The sequence below is a fragment of the Typopeltis vanoorti genome, chromosome 15 (assembly GCF_054136105.1).
Source record: "Typopeltis vanoorti isolate ZY-2024b chromosome 15, IOZ_Tvanoo_1.0, whole genome shotgun sequence".
Lineage (NCBI taxonomy): Eukaryota > Metazoa > Arthropoda > Arachnida > Uropygi > Thelyphonidae > Typopeltis > Typopeltis vanoorti.
In genome coordinates, this window is record NC_143563.1 from 9,725,932 (window position 1) to 9,751,905 (window position 25,974).

At 34.5% G+C, this 25,974-nt stretch overlaps 1 protein-coding gene across 3 annotated transcripts in view; it reads left to right on the plus strand.

Moving 5' to 3' along the window:
• LOC150098361 (transmembrane protease serine 9-like) overlaps positions 1 to 10,644 on the plus strand; it is a 37,137-nt gene extending 26,493 nt beyond the window's left edge. Inside the window, exons 8-14 of one of the 3 annotated variants that reach the window (XM_090404921.1) lie at positions 1,569 to 1,668; positions 5,704 to 5,772; positions 6,923 to 6,999; positions 7,525 to 7,637; positions 7,731 to 8,011; positions 8,094 to 8,254; positions 10,101 to 10,644. In XM_090404921.1, the coding sequence (XP_090261047.1) occupies positions 1,569 to 1,668; positions 5,704 to 5,772; positions 6,923 to 6,999; positions 7,525 to 7,637; positions 7,731 to 8,011; positions 8,094 to 8,254; positions 10,101 to 10,259 (960 nt within the window). In that variant the 3' untranslated portion in view covers positions 10,260 to 10,644. The remainder of the gene's footprint in view (positions 1 to 1,568; positions 1,669 to 5,703; positions 5,773 to 6,922; positions 7,000 to 7,524; positions 7,638 to 7,730; positions 8,012 to 8,093; positions 8,255 to 10,100) is intronic. The other 2 variants (XM_090404922.1, XM_090404923.1) reach the window with 2 other exon arrangements.
• The last annotated feature ends 15,330 nt before the right edge of the window (positions 10,645 to 25,974 follow it).

Consider the following 25,974-nt stretch of genomic DNA (forward strand, 5'->3'; position numbering starts at 1 on the left):
GAACTCCATTTTTATTCATCCATCGTGAATCGACTCCGTTAACTCCATAAGCAAGGTATGGTTTCTTTAGCAACTGTTTCATTATATTTACATTTTGTAGGTTATGAGTGAAATATTAGTTCCTTTAAGGAGACAGAGACTTCAAATTAAATCGTTTTGGCAAACCTCGTAATGTACAAATGATCTTATATAATCTTTTAATTGATGAAAATTAATTGGTTTCTTCTTTATCCTAAATCACGATTTGTATTTTTTCATTTTCAGATGCCCACTGGGATCGAGTGTAAAGGGTACAGTATCTTAGAGGGTACTACTCATGAATGACGACGTGAATCCAGTTAGGATAGAAACGCAACAAAACAATAATGGGAATAATGTCCCATATAGCACTGATTTTGAAGTGGAGTGGAGGCTAAGAAGAATGAATTTATTGTGGGGTGATACCACAGACAAGCTTGTTCAGTTGCAAGGGGTAATGTGCCTAAAAATGTCAGAATGCAATTGTACCTCTAGAGTTCAAAGAATAAATAGTGTATAGTTGAAATGCAAGAATGTTCCACCGAATTGACTAGGCCTTTGAAATGTTTCTATATCTTGATTCTCAGCTATAATGATAACAGAAAAATGGAAACAATATATGACAATTTCTTCGTAAAATAGTGATGAAAATCTGATGTGTACTACCGACTTATCGGTATCTCTGTAGAAGATTATAGAGACCTTTGTAAGAAATGTTATTACATAGATAAATTACAATCTGCAAGGATCATCACTGGGTTACTAAAAGAAAATTTGGTTCAGCAATTTGCTCATATTTTAGAACAATGTTAGGACCCGGATGGATCAAGAAAATGTGCACACTATAAATACTATTATATAACATAGTTGGATTTTGGCTAACGCAATTGATCGACGGCTGTTGCATAAACACAATTATATGACATTGGAATATAAACACATGAATCTGCCAGATTTAAGGCGACCAGTGGTTTACACCCAGAGTTCAGTTCGTAAGCGATTATTGTTCAATCTATACATTGATGGCATTAGAGAATATGTAATGGTCGATGCCAATTTGTTTGTTGATCATGTAAAGATACGCAGTGTAATGAGGGATGATGCTGATATTCATCACTTAGAGGATTATGAATAGGAAATTTTGGCAAATGAAATTGCAGTCAGTTTAGTGGTAGGGTAAGAGGTAGATTTTTCTCTCGGTGAGCAGTAAGTGAGTGGAATAGTTTCTCTTTAGGTGTAGTGAGTGCACCTGGTGTGAATGAATTTAAGGGAGAGTATGACAGATTAGTTTTGGTAATGTATAGCCTCTTTTGATGAGCCTGTAACTCCCTGATAATCTTGAAAATAACAATAATAATAATAATATTTAATATGTTAAAGCATTCGTATACAGTGTATGGAAACATCTATTTTCGTAAATCTTCTTCTCCAATTCAATTTTAGTTACAATATCAGATTCGTGATAATTTGATCAACCCGATTAATAATTCCATCTTTCATGTTTTCTCAAAAGTTGGCAATATATTTAGAATGTTCAACTCGTTTTGCAGGAAAGAAAACATAACAGGGAAGTGACGGAGCATTCAATGGCGTTCTTGGAAATCGTGGTGGTTGTCATTGCTATTTCTCTTGCAAGATCATCAAATCCAAGTAAGCATCTTAATATTTCAATAGATGTGCGACACTGAATAATTATTTTTTGAATAACAGTATCCAAAGGATTAAGGGTGAGCTTTAAATTCTGTATAAAAGGGCCTTAAGTTTATATTTAAACTTTTAGAGTACATGCGCTTATTACACCTATACAAGGTCTGATTTAAGTACTTATACTTTTAAGATAAGACACACACTCATTATGGAATGAGAAGAGTAGATTTTACATTTGTTTCTGATATTTATAAACACTAAATGCAATCATTATGAAAGCAATGGCATCGTCGTCAATAGCTAAATGCAAAATATCTTATAAACAGGGCCGGCGGAAGCGGGCATGCGGACGCCGCCACGAAGGGGGCGCCGCTGCCGGGGCATGGTTAATAAGTTCATTTTTAGGAAACAAAATTTTTATCATAAAAACAAAAAATTCTTAGAATGATCAATATTAAAATAAATAAGGCCGGATGCACCGAATAAATATTTAAAAAAAATTGTATATTTCCCCCTCATTGATCAGCCGGCTGTTTACAATTTTGCAGTGAGAGCAGGCTAAATGCTTGCCTGCAGAATGTTGTGTCTACTGCAGTCTATCTAAAGTGAAACGGTCAACGGATTTTATGCGCAGAAACGAATTTTCCTATAAAACATTTGTTGCCAGTTAGCCAGTCATGTGGTACGCATCTCAGTAGGCTACTGACAGTAGTGCAGACTATTATTTCGTCTCTGTGTCGTGTTGCGTAATAATTTCTTGTTGGTATAAAATAGAAATGGATTCAAAAATTAAAAAAAAAATTATCCGGTGCACAAAATCTTAAGCGTCATGCTGCGAAAGAAGCAGATATTAAGAAAAAAAACTGGGGCTCTTAATAAATTTGTTAAAATATTAAAATATTCTGATGCAGATTGTAACCAACTCGATACATCAGAAATCAGAGTTGAAGAACTGTGCACATCATCCAGTTTGCATGAAACTACTATTGTAACTATTGAATAAGATAACAAGACGCATGATTTAAGTGAAAAACAGTTAAGAGAAATTTAGTTTTAGTTGATCACGAAACTAACACATTATTAATCTCTGTAAGTTTAGAAGATCCAGGTGAATGGGGAAATACTGATGAAAAATTACGAGTTGTTTTAATTGAAATGGGACCTGTTCAAAAGAAAATATAATATATCCCAGAGACACATAGGTCGTAAATGTGGCGACACGTATTATAATAGAAAAATGGAAAACGGGGAGCTCGTGCCAAGAACATGGCTCATTTATTCCAAAACTTTAAATTCTGTTTTTTGCTTTTGTTGCAAACGTTTCGCACCTACTGAATCAAGTAGTCTTGTAGAAGGTTATAACGATTGGAGAAATGTAAGTACAACTTTGCATAGACACGAGACTAGTTTAACTCACATGAAAATTTCTTAAACTGGAAGTTGATAAAAATTTAAAACACAAAACTGCTATTGATTGCCAAACTCAATGGAAAAGAAACACTGGACAAGTTTTCGAACGTTTGATTGAAATTATAAAATTCCTTGGTAGCCAAAATGTAGCTTTTCGCGGATCAACTGATAAATTATATGAAAGGAATAACGGCAATTGTTTAAAATTAGTGGAACTGTTTGCGAAGTTTCATCCCGTTATGGAAAAATCATGTTGAAAGTGCCCTACATCGAAACAATAGAGAAGACTATTTGAGTAAAGAGACAAAAGGAAATATTGGAAACTTTAAGTAACGCAATCAGGGATACAATTTTATTATCAATTCGAAAATCTAAATATTATTTCATGATTTTAGACTGCACACGTGATGCAAGTAAAACAGAACAAATGACCATTATTATTCGCTTTGTTTCCTGTGACAATGGAATTTTCAAGATCAGGAAAAACTTTTTAGGTTTTGTATTTATATCAGATTCGTGGTTTATGTGCAACAATAATGGCACAACTGGAAAAATGGAACATTCCCATTGAAGACATGCGAGGTCAAGGGTACGACAATGCGGCAAAATTTTCCTTTTGAACAAAATTCCTCGAGCTTTTTACGTGCCATTTGCTGCTCATACTCTAAATTTAATCATTAACGATGCAGCTAAGTGAATGCAGATACAATTAGTTAGTTTGCAATTATTCAAGAAATATACAATTTCGTTTCATTCTCTTACAAATATTGGGCAATCCTTTTAAAGTTTGTAAAAGTTTAACATTGAAACAGCCATCAAAATCGCGATGGGAAAGTAAAATTAATGCAATCCGCCCTCTACGATATCAGTTAGATATCAGTTAGGAGAAATTTACGATGCACGTTTTGAAATTTTAAATAATGAAACTTTTAATAAAGAAACTCAGTATGAAGCAAAAACATTATGTGCTAAAATAAAGGACTACAAATTTATTTGTTCTCATATAACTTGGCATGATTTACTTAACAGAATAAACCTGTGAGTAAAATGCTTCCAGACAAAAATATGAACGTTACACTTGCTTTACAATCCGTCGATAACTTAAAAACAAAAATATAATTTTTGTTTTTAAGTTTCTGTATTTGTATTTGTATCTGATCGATACAAGAAAATCGATCAGATACAAATTTTAAAGAAGTTCTAAAAGAGGTGGATGGTCTGAAGAGGTGGATGGAGAACAAGAATTTAAAACTGGTACGGAAGTTCGACGACGAAGGAAGACACGACAATTTGACTACGAGCATCAGCAAGAGGTGAACGTTCCTTTTCCAAGTTGAGATTGATTAAAACCTACTTAAGAGCAAGTATGTCACATAAAAGACTTGTTAGTTTGGAGTTAATAGCTATTGAAAATGATATATGTGCGGAATTAGACATTAAGACCATTATTTCTAATTTTGTGAATATGAAATCAAAAACGCTGAAATTTTAATTTAAAAAATTTCAAGTATATTTATATAATTTAATTATTTATGTTATTCTGTAAAGATGTTATTTTTTGAATACTTATAGTAAATGTTCTAATCATTTCTGAATTCTTTTCTTATTTTCCCATCTATCTTGAGTTTCTTTTATTTTCCTAAAAGATAGTTCAACTTACTAAAATTATTAAAAATGTTTTACAAGTTGCTAAGAATTTACGGACTTGTAAAATGAAAGCATTTTTAAAACTTTAGTTCCAATAAATTTTAACATTAATTTAAATTCATTTTCATTTTGTTAGCGATTCGGGTCGGGGAGAAGGCTATAATCCCTTTATCATTATATTCAACGATTAAAGTGAATTCGCTTTGTCAAAATTTGCATTAACTTTTAAGAATTTTTTGAATATTCGGGTTTTTAACGATTATCCTGCCTAGTCAACACCCCCGGTTCGTTACATTTAGCGAACCAACGTGTGGCTGTTCTGTCAAAATTTATTTAAGAAATTTCAAATAATTTAAATTTTTATTATCGTGAAAGAACCACACATGCCCGGATCGTTACAGGGGCGCTTAGATTGAAATTACCTGCAGGCGCCCTAGACCTTAGCGCCGGTTCTGCTTATACAGATCAATTAGTAATAAATCACGAGATTGAAATATATTTCATCAGTTATGAGAATGTTGGTCCTTCTTGTGTATCACATTCCTAGGAAACGGAAATATTTTATTATTCACAACAGGAGAACCATTTCAAACTTCGAATATATTCTTTCTTAAAGTGGATAATGATACTGATAAAAAAACTTGTCTCATTATTCTACTCTCCAAGGAATCATTGGTTCTTAATCGTCTTGGATTTCAATTTTCTTGATCACTCATGTATTCGCTTTGAATCAGCGCAATTAATAGAAACATTATTTGTTGGTAACACTGGTACCAACAAGTATCAAGTCCATCAATCTAAGAAAGTCTTCCTTTATGTGCCACTTACTTCAATGAGTAATTGGTGACCTGGCCCAGGCGATGCAGCCATTGATCCCGAAACATCGGAAATTATCTGCTAAAAGTTGTGATCACAAAATTATCCCAACGCTAATTTCAGTTTTTTTAAATATTATAAATATCAATATTTTTATTTTTCCAGCTTGCGGAATTCGGAAAAAACAACCGGAAGATATATTTGGTAAACAAGTTAGACTGCCTCGTTCAGTCGGTGAGTATCGAAATTATTTTTTTGGTGATAGCTTGTTGCATTGTCAATTCAAATTTTCTTCGTTATTTTATGTTTATTCTTGTATTATTTAAAAATATTACGCGATACTAGATGTCTGATAAAAATATGATGTGTGTATTATGAATTTGCTTTCATGCTGAATACAATTAAAACTCCAACAAAAGAAAATCTATGATTAGTGAAGGGGTTCACTTAGATAAAGAAGCGACAGCGAAAATTATACATTCAAAATATCTTATAAGTTTAATTAATAAATCAAAGAAATCTTTTCTGATGTCGGATTCATTCAGAGTTTTTTCCTCAAAAACATTCCCGAAAATAAATTCAATTATTTGTTCACATTGAGAAGATCTCTTCGGAAAGAATAATTCTTCAAAACAGTTTTTTCTTTTTTTCATTCACGTTACGAAGAAAATAGGCGATCATCCCATGAATTTCATATGTCAAACGTATTCACCCAACTTAGAGAAACATCGAACATCTTTAATAGGTTGAACTAGCACTCAAAGAATGTCCATGGCAAAACAAATCACATATTTCGTTTGGATTGTGCGGGTAAACTGGGAGGATCTCATGAGAGGTCCTGTAGCCCTTACAATGCAGCTGTTGAGAAGATGGCGATCTTAATCAAACAATAATCAATTATTCCCTTTTGTGTGGGAGAAAGAGAAAGTCAGAGGGAGCTGCATTCTGGAAGGTAGGTTCTTATTCTCCCACAGTGTTTCGAGAGAATGCATAACAGAATAATCATTAGTTTAACGCAGGTCATCAACATTCACAGCTTTTTTTGTTATTGTTTTTTTTGAAGGAATGAATCAGATTCTCACCCTCGAAATATTGGAAATGTAGTACATTAATATTGTGAATAGGTTTCGGTTTAGATCCGTGAGGCCTTCTCTAGACACTAAAAGCTGTACTTTTAAAACTGCTACTTCAGCTACAGTAAACAAGTGAGTGGTCTCATGCGTCGATGCAAATCACCTAATCTCTAAAGGCATCTTCACAAATCGGTGCCTAATTAGGACTTAGAGCCACGACCTGTTGGATAAGCACTAATTATAAATAAATAAATAAATATAAAGTATATTTAGGACGTTAGAGAACTGGGTCTTTTTCTCTTTTTTTATAGCAGCCGTTCGACGCCGGTACCCTCAAGTTAAAATTATAAATGGAACCGATGCGGAGCCCCACAGTTGGCCATGGATGGTAAGTGCTGAAATGTCCAATTCTAGAAATGTAATCATAAGAGTATAAAAATCTACGTCTGATACCATATTTCTTTCACTCCTGGATAACATAAACAGTTTCCTCTAATATTTTTAATAATTTCCAGTTAGTGTGCTAAATAATTGAAATATTTAAATTAAATTGTATATAATGGGAAACACGCCTTTCCACGTTCATTTGTTACCCAATCTGATTACACTGAAAGCATCTCTCGATTGTCTTTTTTCGCTAAAAATTCTTTATTAATACTTTTATTTTATTTTAGAGATATTAAAAGTGGAAACCATCGCAACTCAGGAGTAAAGCAACACTTGCCATAAGACTTCGCGAAAATTTTCTGCATGAATTCTGTTTAAAGATTATATTTTATTGATTGTGCCACTCTCAATTGGTTAAAACGACATTGTTTATTTTTCGCTGATGATTTCATTTAGATTTTCTTATAAGTCTTCGTAAAGTTTCTACATATTGGTTTGTAAATTACAAGTTCTTTTTCCGATGCAGGCAGCAATATACAGTGAGGAGATTAATGGCACTGAGGAGTATTTTTACTGCGGTGGATCTCTGATTAGTAGAAAATTTGTGCTGAGTGCTGCCCACTGCTTTTTCGACAACCCGTAAGTATCGAACCCAAGTTTTATTAAGAACTGCTTTTCGTATACTTCCTCAATTTCTTATTGCTGCATATGGTTTCAACATTTTCATAAAAGTGTCTTTTCTATTTCTTCTTATGTTAGGGATTATCCTTACGCGGTTTATTTAGGATCAGTTGAACCCCAAGATGGAACAAAATATATGGTGAAACGAATAATACTCCACCAGAATTACACAGATATCGTGGATTACAACGATATTTCTTTGTTGGAACTAGCAAAAGAGGCTAAGCTCAGCAGTTGGGTATTTCCTATCTGTATTCCCACACCAGCAATGTCTGGTGACTTGTTTATCAACGTGCCGGCCATGATCACAGGTTGGGGAAACACTGGCAAAGGTAAGCTCTAAAAAAAAAACACTACATTCTTTCAATCATTTTGCTTCCGATGATGGGTCTTACTATATTTTCCCCTTTCCAGATGAGACATCGAACAACCTTAAGGAGGCCGAAATACCGACGGTATCAAATTCGGTGTGCAACGAGTCCTATGCAAAATTATCAAGTCGGAGTTTACCAGATGGCATTATCAGCAGCATGATATGCGCTGGGGACCTTGCCGGTGGAAAGAATGTATGCGGGGTGAGCAATCCGTAATTTGTTTTCAAATGCAATTCAGGTTTAAATATGATTACAGGAATAATTACATAAATTTAGTATACAATCGGAAATATCCCTCACACATGTATACAAAAGTTACTATTGCTTCCTACACGACAATGGCAGTGTGCTATTTAGTGCTTAGAATGAATGTTTTAATGTTTCATGATTATCTGACGGTTGCGATCATGTGGATCACAATAATGCGAAGACGTCCAAAGAGCAAAGGTGTGTAGCTAATAAAAGAGAATGATATGAAATGGTCGCTAAGATTGCATCTGAACTCAAAAGGTACGTTGACCGAGAGCTCTCATCGTACTGGTAAAAAATTTAACAAGAGTAAAGGGATTTTACCGGCAGGTACAACGGAGAAGTATCCATGGAAATACTTCTAGAAAACGCAATGCTGCATCGGAACATCTGTGGAGAATTGTGTGGAGGGGGGGGGGGGTCATTAAGAAGGAATTCTTCTGTTAAGCGAATTGCTCTCTTACTGAATGTAATGAAGCATTCTGATGGAGGTTTTAGGTGAACTACAGCGAATGCAACTTTCCAACGTGTCCGATGGAGATAAAGAAGGGGTTAAGCAGAATCAAATAGTACTTAGACAAAAAAAAGAACACCCTTCGTGTTGCATGGAGAAGAATCTGTGGACGAATGACAACCTAAGAGGAGAAAATTGGTTATTGTTGACTGTCTGTCTGTCTGTGTTCACTTGGCATCTACATATACCGTATGGTCACTCCGATGCTCGATGATGTTCCACCTAGGCCTCGCCATGTAGTCCAGTTATTTGCTTTTCTGGCAGCCTCAACTCTCTGAAGATCAGTCACTCCACACACGCCATCCCTCCATCTCATTGATGGTCTACCCCTGCCTCTTTTTCCAGGAACTTTACCTTCTATTACTGTTCTGAGAAGTCCTCCTTCCATCCTTTCTATGTGTCCAAATATTTTAACTTTCTTCTGTCAATATCCTTAAGGAGCCTTAAAGTTCTACTAATCTTTTCTAACATCCATTCATTTGTACGCCTTTCAGTGTATGATATCCTCAACAGCCTTCTGTAACACCACATCTCAAAAGCAGATATCCGTTTCTTATCTGACTTCTTTAGGTTCCAAGTCTCGCATCCATAAAATTGGTTATTGTTGACAATGATGAAACATTGTCAAATTGAGGGAAAGTGAAGCACAGGCTTCCTTCTGAGAAATGAGAAATGATTGAATTATCCAATCGATAAATCCAGTCGACACTACACCGGTTTCTCAAAGAAGAAGTAGAACGAAAATAACTGATACGAATTAGATTGGATGTCAGAGAGAGAGAGAGAGAGAGAGAGAGAGAGAGAGAGAGAGAGAGTAAGGTAGCTGATGTAATGATAATTGCTTGTTAACAAGGCCATGATAATTACTTTGTCCAATGTCTTGGAAAATATCAAGGCTACAACATGAGTTTCTCCAAAATCTTCTATTCGTTGTGCCAAAAGTTCAGTGAGGTTAGCCAGGAGATTTCTGCGCGTGGCAGTGAGAGAATGCACATCTGTAATGGATAGCGATATCATCCGAACTAATGCTGGATTTCATCTCCCTTTGTTGAACACAGGATGGAATCATGAAAGCATGCTTACCGGCATGTCCTAAATCCCACATGATCATGAGAGCCTGTGGAAGCGATTAAAATTGGTGGTTGGTACTATGGCAAATATATTAAAACGGCACAATTTAATTTAAATTTCATTTTAATTTTTCATTTAATTTAAATTAATATATAAAGATTTGCGAACAGATTCTGGAGGAGTCCCAGTGATTATTTTCATGATTCATTCCAGGGTGATTCTGGAGGCCCTCTAATGGTAGAAGTGAAAAAAAATTGGTATCTGATTGGAATAGTTTCAGGCGGCTACTATATATGTGCATTCCCAGGATATCCAGCCATATTTACTCGAGTCACATCGTATCTTGATTGGATTAACAGCTATTTACAATAAAACTAAGATACTGTTTTCTCTTAGTGATTAGATATGCATTTGCTATTTTATTATATTGCGATGATGATGAGTTTTCTCCTAAAAAAACATAATAATAAAAAATAAAGCGTAAAGGACATTTACAAGATCCTGATGGCTTCTTTTAAAATATGCAGCTCTCCAATGGCCTTCGCCATCTAAGCTTTCAATGACTTGTTTAGTTATTATAGATATGTACCATAATAAAATATAAAATATAAAATATAATGTGATTCTTATTCAAACTGAGATTTTATGATTTTATCCCACAACTGATATAAAATCGATAAATATTACCTTGATCACCTCAATCAAATGTTTATACATGAACAAATACGTTAATTCAATAAAGAATTTCAATAAACCACGAATTTGTTGTATTGCATTACCTTCAACCCAAATGTAGTCTTCGAAAGAGAGATGGAGAAATAAATTCAGATTGTAATTCTGTTTCACAAATATCCAGATGTTTAGTTTTACAAGATCTTTTATTTCTGTCTTCAGTTTAAGAGCATCCATCATATAATTTCTGGTTTCTTGCATATTCTCGGGAACAATCTTATTTCAAACCATCAACAGACTTCTATTCCTTCACTACGATTCTAAGTCATCCAGATTGAACGACGCAAGAAATATTGGCTTCAATGAGTCAGTGGAGTTCTTAGGTACGAAGTGTGCTTCTTAGTGAAGGACAAAAGGCAAGTGAGTATTGAGAGTTTCCTTTGCCCTTGTCAAGGAAAAACAAATAATGCACTGAGGTCTGCATCCCATATTCGGGTTCGATGCTCGTTTCCTATTTCGGGAAATTTAACTGTGTGAGTTTCAGGCTCTGTACAGCATGTGAACAGTTCCCCCATACAGTTGCTAGCAACTCGAAGTTGGGTTCGATTCTTTGGAATTAAAATTTGAATTGGAATTCAGTTGGACATAATTAAGAATATTTGAATTATTATTCTTAATTAAGAAGAATAAATAAGAAAGAAAAGAGCAGTATCATATAAAATACATTTCCCCCTTGACTAATGACATAATATTATCACGGTTATATGGAATGAGTGTTGATAGCATAAATGCATTATTTATTAAAGATAATGAGGAATTTTTGAAACTTAAGCTTTGCTTTTGCTTAGCTTAAGTATTTTTACGAAATTCATTACTAACTGGGTACCCTAATTATGCCAAAACTTTCAAATATGAAACTGACTCTTCATTACACGGAAAAATAATGTGGTAAAAATGTTAACACAAAAATAGTAGTATTGAGCTGAAATTAAAACCAATTATACATACATGCATACATACATTTTCAAGGCCCACCTTTCCTAATTGGGTTGTGGGGGACAACAGCTGCAAGAGGAACTTCCATTGGTCACGATCCTCTGCCACCAATCTCAGGTGTTCTGGTGGGATTCCCAAACGTGTCCACCCAGGGTTTTGGATATAATCCATCCAGCGAGTCATTTGCCTTCCCCTTGCCCTCCCACCCACTGGCTTGGCGAAGAGGACTTGCTGAGGGAGCCTCCCCTGTGGCATTCTGATCAGGTACCAGTACCAATACTACCGTAATCTTTGAACACGGAGAAGCAGCGGTTGAGTATTGAGGTTTTCCCGAATTGAAAAGCTTCTGACTCTGTCGAGTCTTGTCAGCCACACAACCCCTCGAAGGAACTAGATTTCATCCGCTTGCATTTGTATCAGCATTCTTTCGGTCATTTCACAACTCTCATTACCGTAGGTGAGGATGGGGACATTGACTGCATTGAAGACATCAAGCTTTTCCTTCTGGCTTAACTCCCGCTTCAATACTACCTAACGGCCAAGGTCCTGTAATATTGAGCTTGCTAAGCCAATTCGAGTATCTAGCTCTACGTCCCACTTTCCATCTTTCGTGAATATGGGCCCAAGGTATTTAAGCTTCTCCACCTGCCTCATGGGACTCCACTTACATGTAGAGTGCACTGGGATGGTTGTCTTGAGACCATAAGAGAAAACTAATTATTATTATTATTATTATTATTATTATAAATGGGCACCTCCATGGAGTCCATATTCTGATCGCAGTAGGCTTACTACATCATCACTATCAGGGCCGCCCCTAGGAATTTTTTCGCCCCGTGCAGTAGCATATTTTGCCGCCCCTTACCCCTTATTTTTCGTATAGTTTATGAGAATTTTACCGCCCCAAGCGGCCCAAAAAAACTTGTCGCCCCATGCAAATGCACGTCTTGCACCGTCGGTAGAGACGGCCCTGATCACTATCCATCAACACCCACCTTTGTAGGTGAATGAGATCACAGAAAATCATATTTTGCTATGATCTCATTCACCTACAAAGCGTTACAAATGACTTTGGCTATTCATTTAAATCCCAGATTCAAACAGGAAAATAAATAAATAAACAACGAAATCATATAAAGGAAATTAGTATTTTTATTCTAAGTACCTACTTCATACACAATTTCGAACGACAAACATTTTGTTGTAGTTTATATTTTTAACACATAATGGAAGGAAAATTTAAACTACCGTATTTAAAAAAATTGTAAGTGGATATTCAGCAAGTTTAGACATTTACCAGACCTGTTTCAATATTAAATACTATAATGAAATTAAAACAATCACATTTAAAATTCAAGGTCTGCTTATCTGCCTCGGTCTTAATAGTTCGTTTTATTTTTGTGCAGTTTCTTCTTCATCAATTAATTTACATTTCATTGATTTTTTTTTTGACTGATTCGGAATGGTTTAGAAAATGTAGGGTTTTCTAAACCAGATGGTACATCATAGGATTCGCACACTTTTTATTTTCATCAGAGAGCTTGCAGATTCGCCAGAAGAAAATATGTCGAAAGATGAAAAATAAAAATGCAATACAGTATCGCTGTTAAAATTTCATCATATTATTTGTTGTGGCAAAAATAAGCAAACAGAAATTTTAATTCGGGAGCAGATTGAATAAAACCAATGTTTGTTTTAATGTTTTGGATAAATTAAAGATTATTGTTTATTTTTAGTGATACTTTTACTATATTTATATATGGTTTTATTCGAAATAGTCACTGTCATCAAAATAATATCAAGCTTCGAGCTGATCGTAAAGAGTTTTTAAGGACATCTGAAAAATAATAATCTCAAAACGAAACTGATTACCACTTATAATTTGACCAAAAAAACAATCGCTGAATTTATTGAAGAGCTAAAACAAAAAATTATAACGACTGCACAGACAATCAAGAGATATGAAGCAAGAATAAAGTAATATGTACGAAATATTCAATTTCAACAGGATCAACGTCAATTCTTTCAGGACATCCATAGAAATACAAATGCAAACAATCATTCACCACAAAAAGAAGAAACGCTCAAATTTTGAAAGTCAGCCTGGGACAATCTCATTGAACATAACAAACATGCCCTATGGATTAAAGAAATAGAAACAAAAATGAAACAAAAACAAATGCAAAATGTCATTATCGCTAAATAAATGGACCTAGAAATTAAAAAAATAAAACAAAACGGAGTTTACCTGGCAAAGGTGAACTACATGGATTTTGGTTAAAGCTTCTAACCAGTATACATGATCGAATGGGAAAAACAAAATAATTGTGTTGCAGTCAGGCAGAGTGGAAGACTGGATGATATCTGGGCGCACTTTTCTCTACGTGAAGGATAAGGGTGCAGACCCAAACAACTGCCGTCCAATAACATGCCCAACAACTGTGATTAAGCTGTTCACTGCAATCATAGAAAATTCCTTATACCACCAGTTATTAGATTATCTGACTGAACAAAAAGGCAATTTTCAAAAATTCAGACGAACAAATGACCAAATCCTTATTAATAAAACGATTCTTAGAAATTCAAAAGAAGAAAATCTAACTTAAACATGGAGATATTATAAGAAAGCATTGGATTCCCTTCCACACTCCTGGATCCTAAAATCACTTCAAATATTTAGAATTAGCAAAATCATACATTCGTTTCTGGCTCTGCGAAATCATGGAAAATAACTTTAATAGTCAATAATGAACGACTCGGAGATCTTATTATTATAAGTGGAAGTAGTATGGGTGACGGTAGTGACAAGATCAAGATCAAGATAAGATAAGGAATCGTGACGTGATTGGTTGATGAAGTCATTGTGTGTGACGTCATGAGTTTGGAATGTTTGGAATTTCTCTGTAGGGATATGTGTCACTGGCTTCAGTTCTTGTGTTTTGGTTCGTGTATGGGATTATGGGTGATGGTAGAGATAAGGATTCATGTTGTGATTGGTGGTGCACTAGTGACAAGATGAAGATCAAGATAAGATAAGGAATCGTGACGTGAATGTTTGTTGTTATGAGATGTAGATAAGTGATGTCGTTTGTTAGTTGTAAATAAGTGACGTTATTGTTTTGAATGGAAAGGGAGATATATTAGTGTATAAGTAATGGTGTTGTCATTGGTGGACACTTCTGACAAGATCAAGATCAAGATAAGATAAAGAATCGTGACGCGAATGTTTGTTGTTGTTATTGATTTTGGAATTTCGCTGGGGCCCTTGTCTGTCAGAAATATCACGTGATGTTTTTGGTTCATTTATTGCCTTGTGGGTGATATTTAGAGATAAGAATCGTGACGTTATGTGTTTGGAAATTCACAGTTTCGAGGTTTTCTGAATAATTTAATTATATGCTATGTCACTCAGACATACAGTTTTTTTTTTCTTCTATAGATGGTTGTACTAATTTTCCAATACATTTTGAGGTATTTCTTTCCTGTTAAACGGTGGGATTCTTAGAGTAAGTCGCGATGGCGGCAGTGTAATAAGCTATTCGAGCTTTTCTGAATAATTAATTATATACTTAAAGTACCTTAAACACACACACACACGCACACACACACACACACACACACACACACACACACACACACACACACACACACACACACACACACACACACACACACACACACACACACACACACACACACACACACACACACACATACCCTGTGATTATTCTTATGGAATAAAAAAAAACTATTCAGTATTAGAATTACGCTTACCAAACAACATGCGAGCAGTTGTTATGTTTAAGTTAAAAAAGTACTTACAGCCTTCCAGATGACTCTTCTAAATACGAATATTCCAAAATAGTTCAATTTTATATCCACAACACAACACAAACACAAAAACCACAAAGAATGAAATTTCTGTAAATACTGTAACCTGAACTAGTTACTTCGTCCTTTAGATTACAGACCGTAGATGCTGGGGTTTCATCATTTGCAATATCCCCGAGCGAGCGGTTTTCTTCAAAGGGATGACATGAGTCATATCCGTAAATTGGGGTATTGTTCAAAAGGTAGCATTTCCTCAAGTTTGGATATTTCTCAAATAATTACATATGACTAAGGACTTAGTATCAAGATGTTTGAATAACAGATATCCTAAAATTATTCATTCTTCGTTATGGTCGGAATTCATTGGTGTTGTAAATTAATGCTTACATTTAATTTTAATTTAGAGTACTATCCGATTGGTTGTCTGTATTAATTCTTTCCCACTGTTGTCCAACTTTGGTGGGAAAGTCTATGTGCCGTTTTGTTTAGGGTAAGTGTTATTTCCGGTTTCGAATTCCGATTGCTGATAGAGTATGGAATTCAGACAAGTGAAATTTTTTTTTTTCAATTGATTCGTTATTTTTTATGTATTTTACTTTTACAGGTCATATTCTAACAGAATAACTCAGCAGAATTAATAAATATATAAAGTATATGAGAAATTATTTTCCAACACAGTATATTTCTCATTAAGTCTTACCTTTAAGGTATCTATCTTATCCGGTCGCCTTTTGTTGTACGTAGGTGAGAAATCGTGTTTCGAACTCTTGGTTTCCGTTGGGAAATTACCAATATAACTATTAATTTTACCTTCGATTCCTTGTGCTTAACCTATTTCTGTAAGTCAAATTTATTTGAGAATTATTTTCCCACGCTGTTAATTTTCATTCATTAACCTTGTTTGTAGATAACGAACAAATAAGACTTTTAATTCAATGAATCAAAAAAAAAATTCTCTGGTTACTTTGTGGCATGAAATTTCACAAGGAAAAAAAAATGTTATCTTCCTTCTTAAATTTGTATAACACATCTACGACACCCAATTTGTTCATTTAATTTACACATTTTATTGAACGAAATATTATTCACAAATTGTATTTACTTAATCTAACAATACAGAAAATAAATAAATTGAAAAATACATCAAAGGTTCTTCCATGGTTGTGGAATTGCCATCGTATGGTTTTGACAATGTGACTCTCATCTGAAAGTTAATTTTCATTTGGTGTTTGTTTGTTGGGAATTTATTACTGTAGTAGTAAAATTAAGGGTTGCATATTTATATTTTTGAATCCAATACGTATACTTCAGAGAATTATTAAAAGCACAGAATCTTTCGTTATGTTTCCAAAAGCATTTAAAAGTACACATTATGTTTTCACGTTTTGGGCATCCAATTTCATTTAAATCAAGAACAGGCCTCCCTATTAACTTCGTTAATGTTTTTGATTTTTCTCTTCCTTTGGCAAGTAATATATGATATTTGCATGTTGATTCTATCATCCAATCTCTTAGGTTGTCCAAAGCTAGTGAACCAATTTCCCACTTCAGCTGATGCTTATATTTTATTAACCAAGAATTCTGTTTTTTAACTCTTTCAGGTAATTCCCAAAAAAGTTATCAGTATCAATTGGAGGTGACATCACTAAAAGATATCCGCAAACGATGAGCTCACTCATCTCCACTAGGCTGAGCAGACATCTTCTGGTGGAGAGAGGATGGTGAGAGACTAGGGAGATGGGGTTAGGTGGGGGGAGCATTGCAGGGAAGACATCTGTCACCCTCTGTGATATCACAGAATGAGAGACATATGTTCCCCAGAAATATCCAAACACATAACGACATTGTTGTCATGTTTTGTTTGGCTATGGAATTGTGGGTGATGTTTTTGAGATAAGATATCTTGGAATTTTCCCAGGGTGACACACATCCATCATTGTCATCATGGTTTATCCAACACCATGTAGAAACATGTCCGTGAATCATCTGTGCAAAAGTTTCATTTTGGAAGGAATGGTCAGGGTTAATGGTCAGGTAAACAGTACTATAAGGAAAAATAAACGAGTCAAGTGTCTTTGCAGTTATGACATTTCGTTCATCCTGTGAAGTTATCGTATTGTGTTGTGGTGATTGGTATCCAGGAAAGTAAAGTAAAGTAAAATAATGGGTGAGCCACAAAAGTCATTGAAATTTTCTTTCTTCAGGAAAATATCACGAGACAAAACTCTTCACCTAGCTCTAAAAGGATGGAAACTGATTATTATTTTAGAAGACACGTACATTGTGATGTATTTATCCAGGACCACTTGGGAAAAATTATGCAGGAAGTGGTCTGATATCCTCGGCTACTTGCAAAGAAGAGTTGGCTATGAAATGTACCTTGGTGAGTGTTATATTCTGAAATGCCAAGATGGGGAACTAATACTTGATGATACAGGAGCTGATGGAAGTAAGGTTTTTCTATTAGTTGTGAAGAAGCTGAGAGATTTTCACCAAAAATGTACGACATTGGTAACCATTTACTATTTTTGGAAACTGAATTACCATCTGTTCGTATAATGGGAAAAATTATCCCCCAACATTTAAATTCATCAATGGTAAAATTAGACTTTCAAGATTTTATCCAATTCGATAAAGATTCTTTATTTTGGGACATTTACGAACATTTTACGAAAACTGTTTGTGTATATTTGCTGACAAAAGAATACATAGAATGTTTAGTGAGGCATGGTGTCATTTCCAGACTGACACAATATCAAACGTATGGAAGTGTGGTTACCGTGGTATCTGATTTAAAAATTCTTTTGTGTGACCAGCTATTTTGATGTAATGTAACCAAGAAACAGTGAGTAACAAAAATTTTATTCATTGAACTCTTTGGAAAATGTTAAGAGTCTAAACTTAAATATTGTGAAATATTTTTAGGTAATTACATGTTTCGAATTTTTCTCAGTGAATATACTTGTAAATAGTATTTCAGCAAAATAAAATGTGCATTTGTAAACTTAAATGAACAAAGATGTGTGTTTTTGTTGTTGTGTTTTTCCACAGTGAATTTTTACTCAGTTATTCTGATTAGATCTTGATATTTAAATCCACAACTTTATATCTTAATGCAATTCTGTTTAATTATTTAAAAAAAATCACAACTGTGAAATTAATGCCAGGACAGGGGAAAAAGTGTTCAAAACGAACATCCATGTATTGATTATTTTAGAAATTGTCTAATGCTACCTATTAATATTATTTGAGTTATCTGAAAACAAATCGTTCACATAATCGAAAATCCGAACTGTTAGAATTTGGTTATTTTACAGAGAGAGAGAGAGAGAGAGAGAGAGAGAGAGAAAGAGAGAAGCACCTAATTAAACCAACAAAACGTGACTTTAACACTTCTTTAAAGTTTGGCATAGAGAAAATGTTTGTACTCTACAGATAACACATATACAAATTTTACCTTTCCCTACATAAAGTAAGATAAAAACATACCAACAGTATATCCAACAGCATGTGAAAACAAGTCATTGAGTCATCTGCACAAAAGGTTCATTTTGAAGGATCGGTCAGGGTAGGGGATGGTAAGTGTAAACAGTACTATAAGAAAATACCAGAGAGTCGAGCGACTTTGGACTTAAGGTAATCGTTCATCCACTGCAGCTGCTGTTTTGTGATTTGTGTTTGGTAATGCAAAAATAATGGGTGAGCCACAAATTCTTTGAAAGTTTCTTTGTGAAAAGTTCTAATTGTTTAGAATTTTGTAAACCAATGTTACCATAAATTATACTATCAGAACTAATAATCAGTGAAATAACAATAAATAACTATTTATTTGTGGTGCCATATGAAGTAATCTAAGAAGAAGAAGAAGAATGAATGAAGGAAAACGATTATGAAAAATCGACAGTGGGTGAAAAATACGAACTTTCAGTTATCATTGGGATAATTGATGTACAATTTTTGTTGAATAAGAGTTCAAATTTATTTCCTAAAGAAATTTGTATTTCTGATGGAATTAGTGTAAGATATGCAGTGACAAAATCACCTTGTATTTGGAAAGAATTACCTGAAAGAGTTAAAAAACAGAATTCTTGGTTAATAAAATATAACCATCAGCTGAAGTGGGAAATTGGTTCACTAGCTTTGGACAAACTAAGAGATTGGATGATAGAATCAACATGCAAATATCATATATTACTTGCCAAAGGAAGAGAAAAAAATCAAAAATATTAACGAAGTTAATAGGGAGGCCTGTTCTTGATTTAAATGAAATTGGATGCCCAAAACGTGAAAACATAATGTGTACTTTTAAATGCTTTTGGAAACATAACGAAAGATTCTGTGCTTTTAATAATTCTCTGAAGTATACGTATTGGATTCGAAAATATAAATATGCAACCCTTAATTTTACTACTACAGTAATAAATTCCCAACAAACAAACACCAAATGAAAATTAACTTTCAGATGAGAGTCACATTGTCAAAACCATACGATGGCAATTCCACAACCATGGAAGAACCTTTGATGTATTTTTCAATTTATTTATTTTCTGTATTGTTAGATTCAGTAAATACAATTTGTGAATAATATTTCATTCAATAAAATGTGTAAATTAAATGAACAAATTGGGTGTCATAGATGTGTTCCTTGTGAAATTTCATGCCACAAAGTAACCAGAGAATTTTTTTTTTATTCATTGAATTAAAAGTGGTGCTTAAGGGTCAAAGCTGTATAACTGAGAGGAGACCTCCACATAGCCTTTAAAGGAATGCGGAGAACCGACCAGGGCTTCTGACCTAATGTCCAATCCTCATCTTCTCGTGGGGCACCCTTTTGGGTATCTACTTTGATACTGAACGAACGAGGATGGGCTGGCAATTTGGGATTTAGCCGATCAAATTGTATTCTTATTGGTTAAACCAAAATAAAAAATGATGGTACAACATGACAAAATTTCATGCCGGCTGGGGCGTTGCCCGGTTAAACAAGGCCCCCCGTTGTTTTCGCCAGAAAACCAGGGCGAACAGCAAAAAGTTAGCTACTGGAACAAATCTGAAAACAAACCCCAACTCAACATCACCAGAGTTAAAGATCGGTACTATCAACGTAAGAAGCCTGAATGGCAAAGAAATGGAGCTAGCTGAGGAATTAGATAAGTACCAGATCGACATAATAGGGGTGACTGAAACAAAAAAGACCAAAACTGGTGAGATCTTTCTGAGCAATAATTACAAAATGTTATATTCAGGCAATGACAATCGAGGAAAAGAAGGAGTAGCCATAGTATTCAACACAAAATATGAGGCTAATCTTCTTGAATGGCAGTCAGTCTCAAGTAGAGTAATGTGGGCAAATATGAGAATGGGGAACTGGACAATGAGACTTATTTGTGCCTATGGTCCCACAGAAAGCTCTACTAAGGTAGAAGTGGAGGAATTTTTTGAGGCTTTAGAAAAAGCAACTGACACAATGAAAAAGGAAAAGTTGGTCCTTGTTGGGGATCTAAATAGCAGAGTAGGAAATGATTGTGAGACATACAAAAATATTTTGGGAAAATTTGGAGAAAAGAGCAAAGTTAATAATAATGGCAAATATCTGTTGGATTTCTGCTCAGGACATGGACTGGTTATTACTAACACCATGTTCCAACATAAAAATGTGCACAAATTCACATGGAGAGAAGAGGCTAGGAATAAGAAAAGTCTCATTGACTTTGTTATTGTTGATAGTGATGTGTTTTTCCTGGTGCAGGACACCAGAGTGTACAGAGGATTTGAAATTGGAAGTGATCACTATTTAGTCTTGAGCAGGATAAAATTGAATTTCATATTGAAAAGAATAACATGTAAGAAAGTTTTAAAGCGAATAAAATTTGAGCAGCTCTCAGATGTGAACTGTAGACTAAAATACAGAAAGATTTTTGAAAAGAAAATGAAAGACTTTGAGAACAGGAATCAAACCTTGGAGATTCAGTGGCAAACTCTGAAGAAAACATTGATTGATTCTGCCAGAGAGGCATGTGGTGAGGTTGTGTGCAAGGATAAAAAAATTAGAACTCCCTGGTGGACACAGGAAGTTAAAGAGGCAGTGAAGGAAAAGAAGAAAGCATATCAAAAGTTCCTGGCAAATAAGTCAGCTTTTACTCTTACAGAATACAGAGACAAATGTAAGAAAGCTAAACAGTGTGTACAACTAGCTAAACAAAAGTCATGCGAGGACTTTGGCAAGAATATAGAAAATAAATATCAAGAAAGTGGCAAAATATTCTGGAGGTTGTTGAAGAAGCTTAGGAATGGAGGAAAGAGTGATGTAAAAGGAATTAGAGATGATAAACGGGATGACATGAAAACAGGAGAAAAAGATATCCTTGAAGTATGGAGTAATTAATTTGAAAGACTGCTAAATGAAACAAGCAGTGATGACAGCACAGTGATAAAAAACACTGACCAGGCATGCAGTCAGGAATACATATCCATACTTGAAGTTGAAAAAGCCATCAAAGGCTTGAAATGTGGAAAGGCAGCAGGAGTAGATGATATTCGACCAGAAATGCTGAAGTATGGTGGTATAAAAGTCTTACAGTGGCTGCACTGCATAGTTCAGAAAGCCTGGACAGAGGGACGAATTCCCGATGATTGGAGTAGAGCTCTCATAGTACCCATATATAAAAAGGGAAATAAAACTGAATGTGAGAATTACAGAGGTATTTCCCTACTGAGTGTTCCTGGCAAGATCTATGCAAGTATACTTGAGAAACGGTTGAGAAGAATTGTGGAAGAAAAGCTTGGTGAAGAACAAGCTGGATTCAGGCCAAATAGAGGCTGTCAGGATCAGATCTTCACTTTACGACAAATAGTCGAGAAAGCATGGGAATATAACAAAGATCTGTATTTAAGTTTTGTCGATTTGGAAAAGGCATATGACAAGGTGCCAAGAGAGAAGCTATTCAATACGCTGCAGTTATATGGTGTCAATGTGGCATTATATCAAGCAATACATAGTCTTTATTTGAGTTGTAAGTCAGCAGTTAGAATTGAAGGAAGTACAGGAAGATGGTTTAATGTTAAATCTGCTGTGAGACAAGGATGTACATTATCCCCTCTGTTATTCATTATCTATATGGATCACATTATGAAGGAATGTGGTATTAAACCTGATATCAAAATCGGAGATGTTAATGTCAGCTCTTTGCTTTATGCGGATGATGTTATACTTCTAAATAAATCCGCTACAAGTCTGCAAGATTCTCTGACTAAATTGAATAGCTGGTGTAATAGACATGGTATGAAGGTCAGCAATAAAAAGACAAAGACAATGAAAATAGGCAGAATCATTGAAAATGTCAACTGTGTTGTGAATGGAGAACCTGTGGAACAAGTAAAACATTTCAGCTACTTAGGCACGATTTTTACTGAAGATGGTAAATTAAATATAGAAATTGACAACAGAATCAGCAAAGCTGGTATGGTGGGAAGTCAATTGAATAAATTCATATGGAATAAAAAAGAAATTAGTCGGAACACTAAATTAGCTGTATACAAGACAGTGTTCAAACCAGTTTTAACTTATGGATCTGAGAGCTGGGTCAAAAGTAAAACACTTGACCAAAGACTAGAGACTGCAGATAAGAGAGTCCTGTGAAAGATTAGAGGCGTGAACAGATGACATCGATTGCAATATCATATTAAAAATGAGGATATTAGGAAAGAACTTGACATTGTCAGCATCCAGGAATTCGTTAGCAGAGCTAATCTCAGGTGGTATGGTCACTTAAATAGAATGGGAGAGGAAAGATTAGCAAAACAAGTGTTCTCTGACAGGTTGGCAGGAAAACGACCCAGAGGAAGACCAAGATATAGGTGGATTGATACGGTACAAAGTGCCTTAGACGATAGAAATATAAGATCTGAAAATGTTGGAGTCTTGACAAGTAACAGACTGATTTGGAGGAAAATTGTGGATAGGAAGTTAGTAATGATGTAATTTTTTTCATGCAGTACTGTCATATCCTGTACACCCCTCGATTGTACATGGCAGGAATTTGATAATGATGATGATGATGATGATGAATTAAAAGTCTTATTTGTTCGTTATCTATAAACAAGGTTAATGAATGAAAATTAACAGCATGGGAAAATAATTCACAAATAAATTCTACTTACAGAAATAGGTTAAGAGCACAAGGAATCGAAGGTAAAATTAATAGTTATATTGGTAATTTCCCAACGGAAACCAAGAGTTCGAAACAAAACACATGATTTCTCACCTACATACAACAAAAGGCGACTGGATAAGATAGATACCTTAAAGGTAAGACTTAATGAGAAATATACAGTGTTGGAAAATAATTTCTCATATACTTTATATATTTATTAATTCTGCTGAGTTATTCTGTTAGAATATGACCTGTAAAAGTAAAATACAGAAAATAACGAATCAATTGAAAAAAAAAAATTCACTTGTCTGAATTCCATACTCTAACAGCAATCGGAATTCGAAACCGGAAATATCACTTACCCTAAACAAAACAGCGCATAGACTTTCCCACCAAAGTTGGACAACAGTGGGAAAGAATTAATACAGACAACCAATCGGATAGTACTCTAAATTAAAATTAAATGTAAGCATTAATTTACAACACCAATGAATTCCGACCGTAACGAAGAATGAATAATTTTAGGATATGTGTTATTCAAACATATTGACACTAATTCCTTAGTCATATGTAATTATTTGAGAAATATCCAAACTTGAGGAAATGCTACCTTTTGAACAATACCCCAATTTATGGATATGACTCATGTCATCCCTTTGAAGAAAACCGCTCGCTTGGGGATATTGCAAATGACGAAACCCCAGCATCTACGGTCTGTAATCTAAAGGACGAAGTAACTAGTTCAGGTTACAGTATTTACAGAAATTTCATTCTTTGTGGTTTTTGTGTTTGTGTTGTGTTGTGGATATAAAATTGAACTATTTTGGAATATTCGTAATTAGAAGAGTCATCTGGAAAGCTGTAAGTACTTTTTTAACTTAAACATAACAACTGCTCGCATGTTGTTTGGTAAGCGTAATTCTAATACTGAATAGTTTTATTTTTTTTTTCCATAAGAATAATCATAGGGTATATATTAGAGTATCAACATGGATAGATTAGCGATTTTTATGTCTAATGTGTGTGTGTGTCTGTGTGTGTGTGTTTAAGGACAGGTATTTTAAGTATATAATTAATTATTCAGAAAAGCTCGAATAGCTTATTACACTGCCGCCATCGCGACTTACTCTAAGAATCCCATCGTTTAACAGGGAATAAATACCTCAAAATGTATTGGAAAATTAGTACAACCATCTATAGAAGAAAAAAAACTGTATGTTTGAGTGACATAGCATATAATTAAATTATTCAGTAAACCTCGAAACTGTGAATTTCCAAACACATAACGTCACGATTCTTACCTCTAAATATCACCCACAAGGCAATAAACGAACCAAAAACATCACGTGATATTTCTGACAGACAAGGGCCCAGCGAAATTCCAAAATCAATAACAACAACAAACATTCGCGTCACGATTCCTTATCTTATCTTGATCTTGATCTTGTCAGAAGTGTCCACCAATGACAACACCATTACTTATACACTAATATATCTCCCTTTCCATTCAAAACAATAACGTCACTTATTTACAACTAACAAATGACGTCACTTATCTCCATCTCATAACAACAAACATTCACGTCACGATTCCTTATCTTATCTTGATCTTCATCTTGTCACTAGTGCACCACCAATAACAACACGAATCATTATCTCTGATATATCTCCCTTTTCCATTCAAAACAACAACGTCACTTATTTACAAATGACGACATTTATTTACAAATAACAAATGACGTCACTTATCTACACCTGATAACAACACCCACCCACCAGACGATCCATTATCTTATCTCGATCTTCATCTTGTCACTAGTGCACCACCAATCACAACACGAATCTTTATCTCTACCATCACCCATAATCCCATACGCGAACCAAAACACAAGAACTGAAGCCAGTGACACATATCCCCACAGAGAAATTCCAAACATTCCAAACTCATGACGTCATACACAATGACGTCATCAACCAATCACGTCACTATTCCTTATCTTATCTTGATCTTGATCTTGTCACTACCGTCACCCATACTACTAGTGGAACTTTCCAAGATGATTCCTTGCACCATTGCTCTTCAACATTTTTAATGCCTTTGTCTATGATTTTGAGGAAAACAAAACTTGGATGTGAAATTCCTAAATATAATATTAAAATTTTCCATCTGTTGTATATGGATGATTTCAAGTTACACAAAAATTTGGCACAGTAAATACACAATTCATATTTTCAGTCTTGATATCAAAATGGAAATTAGTTTACATAAATGTGTAATTTTATCTATTAAACGAGGAAAAAATAATTACACTATCCATTTTAATTTTGATGAAGAGAAATATATAAAAGCAGTTTCGGATGACGAACACTAAAAATACCTGGAATATTAGAATCCTGTGATGTTCTCCACTCAAAACTTAAACAACAAGCAGCAG